Source organism: Macadamia integrifolia, unplaced genomic scaffold, assembly GCF_013358625.1.
Source record: "Macadamia integrifolia cultivar HAES 741 unplaced genomic scaffold, SCU_Mint_v3 scaffold944, whole genome shotgun sequence".
Classification (NCBI taxonomy): domain Eukaryota; kingdom Viridiplantae; phylum Streptophyta; class Magnoliopsida; order Proteales; family Proteaceae; genus Macadamia; species Macadamia integrifolia.
This window is the reverse complement of record NW_024870589.1, coordinates 674-9955: the sequence shown is the minus strand read 5'-3', so window position 1 is coordinate 9955 and position 9282 is coordinate 674. Positions and strand designations below refer to the sequence as shown.

Genomic DNA, 9282 nt, shown 5'->3' with positions numbered 1-9282 from the left:
CGACTATATGTTTGTTTACAAGGTGCTTAGTGCTGTTTCCAGTAAGTGCTTTTCTGCTCTCATTTTTTAAATGAAACCTGTACTTTTTTTTTCTTTTTCTTTTATGGGGTAATTGATAACTAAAGTTAAAGATTAAAAAAAGAAAGGATTAAGGGAGCGACATGCAGAAACTTTATTACTTGTTTTTGTTACTTTGAAATTGAGTAGAAGCTTGATAGAAATGCTAATTTGAAATTTTCAAAATAGACATTATGGGCCTTTCCTCTTCTCAGAAGGAACACCTAATCGAAGAGGTAAGTACATCCTTCTATAGAAATTCCAGATTCCTATACAAATGGGGCTTGCATTTCTTAGACTTCATTATCAATACTATTCCCTGCTGGCCTTGCTCCCTCCACCTTGCTTATCTCAAAAACCTCCAAGCTACTTAGGGAGATATTTTAGTTCTTGTATCATGCAAGGCTCACAGTTGCAGATCTGTGCACCAACAAATTTAATATACTGAGCTTATGATCCAACCCAGGGGATTTTGACCAAACAAAAGAGTTCTGTTCTTCAGGTTGTGAGCTTAAGATCCAACTCTGGGCAAATCATTTTTGACAACCCTCTGATGTTTTTTGGTTTTTGCTTTTCTTAGAAATACATAATCTATATTCCGATCAGGTGAGGGCGTTGTAGTTGTTGGGTTTGTTCTCTTCTTCCCAAACTACTAGACCTTCTTGGCCAAGCCTGGTTTCTACATAGAAGGCAGCTTTGTCAGGGAGTGTTACAAGAGGAAAGGCCTAAGGAACATGCTTTTGTCGGCAGTGGCGAAGTAAGTGGAGAAGATGGTCTACAGGAGGATTGAGTGGTGCATGCTTGAACGAGAATGTGGAATGGGGCTTTCGGCATGTCCCAAAATGAAGGGCATTCTTGATTCCATTCTAAGAATTCAGAATGAGTGCATACCAAATAGCATTTTTGACGCTTGAGAATGCATCCTAAGAATGCACACCAAGCACAACCTAAATAATTTCTATTATCAATTTCTATTGTCATCGGGTGATCAACAACAAAAAACAACAACAACAACAACAACAAAGCCTTGTCCCAACTTAATGGGGTCGGCTACATGGATCCAAGCAAAGCCACAGAAATAGAAAATAAGAAGGCATTAAAAGAGACAAAATAGTAATCACTAACAAAGTAGTACACAGCTAAAATGGGTCCACTACCTAGATCCTAGCCCTCCAATTCGCTCTATTCAGAACCAAACTTGGGATAAGACTTAATTTGTGCATGTCTTTCCTCACAACCTCTCCTATGGTCATTTTTGGCTTATCTCTAGCTCTTTTGAATCTTTCTATCTGAATCAAGTCACTCCTCCTTATCGGTGGGTCAGGTGGCCTTCGTTGAACATGCCCAAACCACCTCAAACGACATTCTCGAAGCTTGTTAAGAATTGGGGCAACCCCCAGATCCACTCTCATTTGTTCATGCCTTACCTTATCTGTTATAGTTTTCCTACACATCCATCTTAGCATTCTCATTTTTGGTACCCCTAGCTTATCAATATACTGCTTCTTAACAATCCAACATTCTGACCCATACATCATAGCCGGGTGCACAACTGTCCGATAGAATTTTCCCTTAAGTTTAACCGGTACATGTTTGTCACACAAGACTCCAGACGCACTCCTCCACTTCATCCATCCCACTTTAATCCTATGTGAAACATCATCCTCTATATCGTCTTCTTTATTAATGATAGATCCCAAATATCTGAAATAGTTACTTTACTTAACCTCTCTTCCTTCAATATTCACCTCATCATTATCTCTCGTAGAGTGGCTAAAGTTACACATCACATATTCAGTCTTCGATCTACTTAACTGAAGGCCTCTTGTTTCCAAGGCAGCTCTCCATCGCTCTAGTTTAGCATTGAGTCATGATTTTGTGTCATCCAATAAAACAATATCATTCGCAAAAAAGCATACACCAAGGGACGTCACCTTGTATATCTTTTGTCAACTCATCTAGAACAAGAGCGAACAAATAAGGGCTTAGAGCGAACCCTTGGTGTAACCCAATAGAAATAGGGAACTCGCAACCTCAGCCGCTCTTGGTGCTCACACTTGTTACCACGTCATCATACATATCTTTAATTATTGGGTAATTTACAACGCCACACCCCTAGAGAATGCCAATATTATAGGGATACCCCCTCTCTTTCATCAAATTATACTTGGACCCCCTGTCATCAGTCTCTGTGAAGTAATGCTATGAAATGATACTTTAGCCCTTATGAGTATAACACCCTTATTATATTATACCAAAACTACCCCTCCATTCACCCTTATCTCTTTTATCAATTTCTCTCCTTCTTTCCTTCTTTCCCTACCTGCGACCTGTGAGTCTGACAAGATTCAGTCGAGTTGATATTCCTGTCACCTGCGAGTTATGCTCATTCCGTCGCCGGCGAGTGGTGCACTTCCCATCGCTGCCATCTTAGGTCGCCAGTGAGAAGGCTTGTTATGTTTTTTTTTTCCCTCTGTTTTTCATCTTAGGTCGCCAATTGTCACTCTGTTACAAGTTATCAAATTTCTCCCTAATTGTTCTCTAGTTCTCTATTTTGGTGACATTGTTCTGCTACTCAGTTTTATTAATTCATATATTTTGGAACTGGTTTTGCACTTATTGAATCTCAACTTCCTACCTGCAACTTGAGATTCAGATGAGTTTCACCAGGGTTCCTACAATACATCTGGTGAAACTGTGGACTGTCCCAATCAATGGGTATGACCATACTAGTACTAAACAACATTCCCCATTCCCCACTTCCCTGAACTAGCCTGGACCATCACCAAGGCTGTTAGAAAAGAATAAAGCAACCTTTGGACCAGAATACTAGTGAAGGTCCATCCAAGTCAATGTGCACAATAGATTTGTGCTATCTGATTGGAATTGTATTTGCATTAAGATTAGGTGGATTTTATTCTTATTTCAATTTCTTGAAGTGAACTTCAATTCTCAGGATATCTTATTCAATCAGGTCAAGTGCTGATTTTCTGTCAGGCTCCTAATTCTTTGGGTTTCATTCCTTGCAATACTAGCATAAACATTGATCTAAATTCTCTGTTTTTCTTTGAAAAGAATGATATGGTCCCTCAAATCATTATTTCTCAATTACCATAAATCTATTTCCATTCGCAAGTCATCAATTATATCTTGTCATAGGCAGCAACAACCAATAGATTTGAATGAGAAGTCGGTGAAATTAGGAACTCTTTGGGAGTTGTAGTGATTGAGTATTCTCTCGCTTTAGGTTTCATTCACAGAATTCTATTACATTTTCCCATAGTTTTAAGGACCTAGTTTTAATCTCTTTAGGTTGCCATATCCTTTGCTTTCGCCGACGTTTTTGTTCTCCCCGACTTCAGGGCAATTAATTTTTCCGCAGTTCCCTCCGTCGCCAAGGTTGCCTGTGTCCAATCCAAGGTGGAGAGATTTATGAGGTTAAGTACATCACAAAGCAGAGAAGGTAATCCTTCTTTGCTTGCTGGAGCTCAATTTAGGTCCCCTCCATTTCTTTTGTTATTACTTTTACTGTACATTTGGGTTAGGATAAAGGGGATTGCCTGTCATCAGGAGGAACGAGATCTGGCACTAGTTAAAAATTGGAACTTTAGACTATAAATGAATATCATAGACAGAACCAACAGTTGATGTAGCTGGAAGGGGGTTGCAGCTGTCGATCTGAAAAGCACTAAAGGATCTTCTTCTCCAACTCAGTGGGACTAACTCACATGACCTATTATGAAGTGAATAGTGTAGGTTTTATTGTTCAATCAATTTGGGGACTAAAACTAATGAGGGTAATTTCGGTACTCCCTTATTTTTAAGAGCAAAATGGTATTTAGAAAAAAATGAACTGCTGATGTCAGCATTCTTGGTATATTCTGTAACATTGACTGGCGGCAGGGGGTCTGAGTCTAACTTGGTGAAAAAGAGAGATTGTCCCTATAATATTGACATTCTCCAAGGGGTGGCATTGTAAATTACCCTTAATTATTTCTGCATATTTGCTCGGCACCATTCTCTTATCTAGGACATGCCATATTAAATCTCTAGGAACTCTGTTGTAGGCTTTTTCCAAGTCAATAAAGACCATGTGGAAGTCCTTCTTACCAGCTCTAAAGGTTTCCATGAGTCTTCTAAGGAGGTATAAAGCTTTAGTTGAAGATCTCCCTGGCATAAAACCAAATTGGTTATCCGAGATTCCTGATTCTCTTTTCAAGTGCACTTCAATAACTTTCTCCCAAAGCTTCATTGGGTGACTCATAAATTTTATACCTCTATAGTTATTGCAATCCTAGATATCTCCTTTATTCTTATAAATGGGGATTACAAAACTTCTTCTCCATTCATCAGGCATCTTCCTTGTACTCGTAATCTTGTTAAAAAGATTAGTTAACCAAGTTACACCACTGAGCCCCAAGCTCTTCCAAACTTTTACAGGGACGTCGTCTGGGCTTGCAGTCTTTCCAAACTTCATCTTTGTTAAGGCCTCCTTAACCTCCGAAACTCCAATCCTTCTTACATATCTATGTCTAGTGTTGTCTCGATGAGAAGGGCACTCAATAGGGTAAGATCCACTCAGGTTATCTCCATTTAAAAGCTTGGAAAAATAATCGCTCCATCTTGTCATGATGTCTACATCCTTAACAAGCATTCTACCACTTTCATCCTTGATACACCTGACATGTTCTAGATCTCTGTTTTTCATGTCTCTCAACTTAGCTAACTTATATATAGCTTTTCCCCCAGCTTTGGTATTCAGGTTACTATAGAACTCATCATATTTTTTCGTCTTTGCTTTTTTCACCAATATTCTAGCTTCTTTTCTGGAAGAGTAATATTTATTTCTATCTTCATCTTCCTTAATTCTTTGCCTAGTCTTAAAGTAGACCTTCTTATGCTTGATGGCTTTTTGGATCTCCTCACCCCACCACCAAGTCTCTTTAAGGTCATGCCCAGTGCCTCTCGATTCCCATAGGACCTCTTTAGCTACATTCTTAATACAGGTTGTCATTTTGAACCACATCACATTGGAGTCTCCTTCACTATCACACTTACTATGTTTGACCACTTTATCAGTAAAAGTATTTTGTACGTCATCTTTTAGTCTCCACCATCTAATCTTAGGGCAAACCGGATTCCTTGATTTACGAATTTGAGAGTAGAACTGCATATCCAAGACCACCAATCTATGTTGTGATGTTAAGCTCTCCCTTGAGATAACCTTGCAATCTTTACACAGCAATTTATCGGCCCTTCTAGTAAGAAAGAGGTCAATTTGACTGGAAAGAAGTCCACTTCTATAGGTAATAAGGTGCTCCTCTTGCTTTTCAAAAAAAAATTCAAAATAGGTAGATCATAGGCTACTGCAAAGTCTAAAATTGAAATTCCCTCCTCGTTCTTTTCCCCAACACCAAATCCTCCATGTACATCTTTATAACCTCGTCGATCCTTCCCAAAATGTCCATTGAGATCCCCTCCTAAGATAATCTTTTCATCATGTCGAAAGCTTTGCACTAGTCATTGGGTGACCGATTAACTGAATTAAAATGAGTGGCATTAATAAATTAGTGTGGTATTGGAATTTGATTTTGGTTTGTTGTGTTAGGGTTCCATGTGGATGGTAGAAGTAATAATGCCATATTGGTAGCGGGTAGCCCGAAGTAGAGATATTTATAGGTACTTGGGTACCTTCTACCTAAAGACTAGCTTTTGAGGTATTTGTAGGTACCTTGGTACCATAGATTTTGAGGAGAAAGATTCAAATATTAATTTTCTTTCATTAGAAAGGAATTATTTAGACTTCTCTGGTCTATGCATTGCGGGCCTCCCTTGCAAGACTGAGGTTGAATTACACTGGTTTAGATTCTCTTTGTTTGCCATAAGAAGGTTGATAAATGGGCCTAATATGAGTAAGGTTAGAGACGAGGTTAGGTCACATCAGGAACTCTACGAGCCGGCGTGTCCTACGGCTCCTGCCCTAATTAGTTAATTTTGACTCCTAATTAAGAAGAGAAAATCCAAATGAATGTTGATACTATTTGATTTTGAACCCAAATCTCGTTCCAAGCCTTTTTTTCCCTTTTTTTTTGTTTAATAATAAAGTTTATGTTATCAATTTAAAAAAATTCAAGCAGGGAAGCCTTTAATGGCTGCACAAGTTTTGGAACACAATTGTTCCTTTGGCGCTCTAATTTCATGGGTTGGTTGTGTTAGGAATAATTAATAGCGCAACAGGACAACGAATTGCCAAAGAAAAAGAAAAAGAAAAAGATATGATACACATAACACAATTTTTTTGCTAGGAATCAAGTGTTTTTTTTTTTATTATTAAAAAAGAAGTACACAATACATTTAATGGCCAGATACGCTAAGAACCTGAAGTCAATAAAAGAATAAAAAATAACACTAGACTACCTATCCACATCTTCGGTATGATCACAAAACACAATGATTTATATGGTTAACCCCATGGTTTTAAGTATCTCCGATATCGATACGATACCTTTCGATACGTATCTTAAATTTAGCCGACCGATACGATACACATCGATACGATACATGAAAATTTTAAATCCTTTCGTATCGATATATATCCTATAATACATACCGATATGCATCAATACACCACTAATACACATCGATACGATACGATATGCCTCGATACGACTCTATGGAAATTATAAAATTGAGGTAAAATGTACATTTCGGTATGTATTGGTACGTATTGGTGAGTATCGATATGTATCGATTGGTATATATCGATATATATATATATCGGTACGTATCGGTATATATCGATATATATCGGTACATATCGGTGAGTATCGGTGAGTGTCGGTATGTACCGATACAGTGCGCTACGGTCATATAATGACCAAGATGGGTAATTTTTTAGAAAAACACAATTTTTTAAAGGTTTTTGTTCCAAAGTTGCTGTCAGCCATATTTCTCTTTAACTAAAGTAGAAATCAAGGTTGGGAACAAGGATTTTACATTTATGGGACAACTACAAACCTTGAATTCTTAGTATGATACCCTCAATTTAGTGTTTATGCATAATACATGTTATCAATAGCTTTTTTTAACAAATTTTTTATGCAAAAGTGTTTAAAAAAAATGTTTTCTATCCATTTATGTGTGTATCTTAGTGTATCTCCGATACGATACGATACCCTCCGATACGTATCTTAATTTTGGCTGACCGATATGGCCACCGATACCGATACTTTAATCCTTGGTTAACCCCAGATAAGCTACATCCATGGCTGAAATAACCCGAGTTTCCCCTATTGTGACCAAGGAATTACAAAACCATAACCTATACATCTTCTTTCTATAAAACCTGTTTCTGTAGTAGCTGCAAAGCGTCATTTCTGGAGATTGTTGCACACAATAAAGGATATGGTTAAAATTGGACAATAGAATGGTACCATGCTAGCGCAGGTACATGCCAGTGTGCGAGTCAAAAGAAAAGCATACGGGAAGCATCTTCAATACAGGGCAGTGCAATCTTTTTACAATTGCTATAGCTAGACATAAACACATAAGCAGGTAGCGGTCTTTCTTCCATAAAAATTTATGAAATTGACTTTCCAACCAATTACTACATTGTCAAGCTAGATATATTCTAAGAGTTATTTTATTTGGGCGCGAGGAGAGAAATCAAGAATTGGTTACTTCTCGCGAGCTTAATTATTGTCACTCGTATGTATGATTTCCTCCTATCAGCTGATGTGGTAATCCAGGCCAGACCCCATTAAATGTTAAGTCCTTTCAACATTGCGGGTTGGGTTAGAGTTGGACTGGGCTGCAAAAAAGCGGCATTAGGGAATTTGATTAGGTAGTGGGCCTAGTGGGAGTCTAATCTGACATTCCATTTACTTTCCTTTTTTTTTTGAGAGCCGGGGTGTCAATCGGTCGGGCCTGGCTGCTCTCAGTCGGGCTTAGTCGGGCCTGGCAGGCTTATGTCCTCGGATCATGACCTACCTATTAAGAAATGAGTCGGTCTTGGTCGGTGTCATCTTGGGCTTTAATCGGACTTCTCCTAATTAGGTTAATCGGGCCTTAAATGGGATAATATACCAATAAAACTTTAAACAAGACTTAAATGGTCTTTAGTTTTCTTAGATTGAAGATACTTTAATTTATTTGTTAAATCATCAATAATTTTGAAAATATATTACACTTAATTACAATTAATAATTGATAAAAAAATCAAAATACCTATATAACGGTCTAGATAAACATGTTGACCGAATCAGGCTTGTAAACGGGTCGGGCCAGTCAGGAGGCACATCGGGCTTACCCCTTGCACAATGTACTACCTATCTATAAACAGGTCGAGATTAAGCCCAACACGTTTATTAATCTGGCAAGTCCAGGTCAGACCATAAACATCTCGGGCTCGATCAAACCCACCGGTGCGGGCTTGGAATGGACACCCCTAAATGAGGGTGTCTAGAGTCTCTAGAACATTGGCCCAAGTAATGCCTGGGCACATGTGTATCCCCACACAAGTGAGTCAGGTTAGTGTCAAACTCCTATTCGGACCACAGAAACAGTAGAATTGACCCCAAGGGGTAAGTAGAACCGAACTCACGACACATGTTGATTTAGGTTGACTCCCTTGCTAACTGAGCTACACCCTTCGGGTTGACATTTCATGCTAAACCCCTTATAAATCATTGCTTAAATGCTTCTTAGTACTTTTGAGTGGTTGTTGCTATATATGTCTATTTCAGTCCTATCTTGGGTTTATGGCTCAAAGCTTACGCCATCTATGGATCCCCATTTTGGACCAGGGCTGGGAATTGAATAGAACTGATTTACCCAATAATTAATTGTCTTAGATCTTAGATATGGAACCGTTTTAGCTTATTGGTATAGATCTGGTCCTGACCCTTAAAGCTGGAAATACAACAATCCAAACGTTTTTTCAATTATTTTTTCTTTCTTACATCTCTCTCTCTCTCTCTCTCTCTCTCTAATAACTAAAAACAGATGCATCTTGCTTCTTTTTAAAAAGGCCATTACTCTTCTCTTTTTCTGTTTTCTTTTCTCTGGAATTCCAATGCTTATATAGATTCGATCATCCATCCATAATAAGCTAAAAGGAAAGTGGAAGTTCATTCCGGTTTCGTTCTTGTTTATGTGTTCTTCTTGTTGATCTGTGAGGCAGTGTTAGTTCTGATGAGTTCTTTCAAAAGGTTATACGTACGTACT

The 9282-nt window shown here is 38.2% G+C and overlaps 1 protein-coding gene across 1 annotated transcript; it reads right to left on the bottom strand.

Moving 5' to 3' along the window:
• Positions 1 to 4351: 4351 nt before the first annotated feature.
• LOC122070548 lies at positions 4352 to 5230 on the bottom strand. The gene has a single exon (XM_042634731.1). It carries the CDS (start codon positions 5228 to 5230, stop codon positions 4352 to 4354), a length of 879 nt encoding a protein of 292 aa, XP_042490665.1.
• Between the last annotated feature and the right edge of the window lie 4052 nt (positions 5231 to 9282).

Bases quoted from the DNA above. Each gene is read 5' to 3' on its own strand.
- LOC122070548 (XM_042634731.1), bottom strand. From the start codon at position 5,230: ATGCAGTTCTACTCTCAAATTCGTAAATCAAGGAATCCGGTTTGCCCT.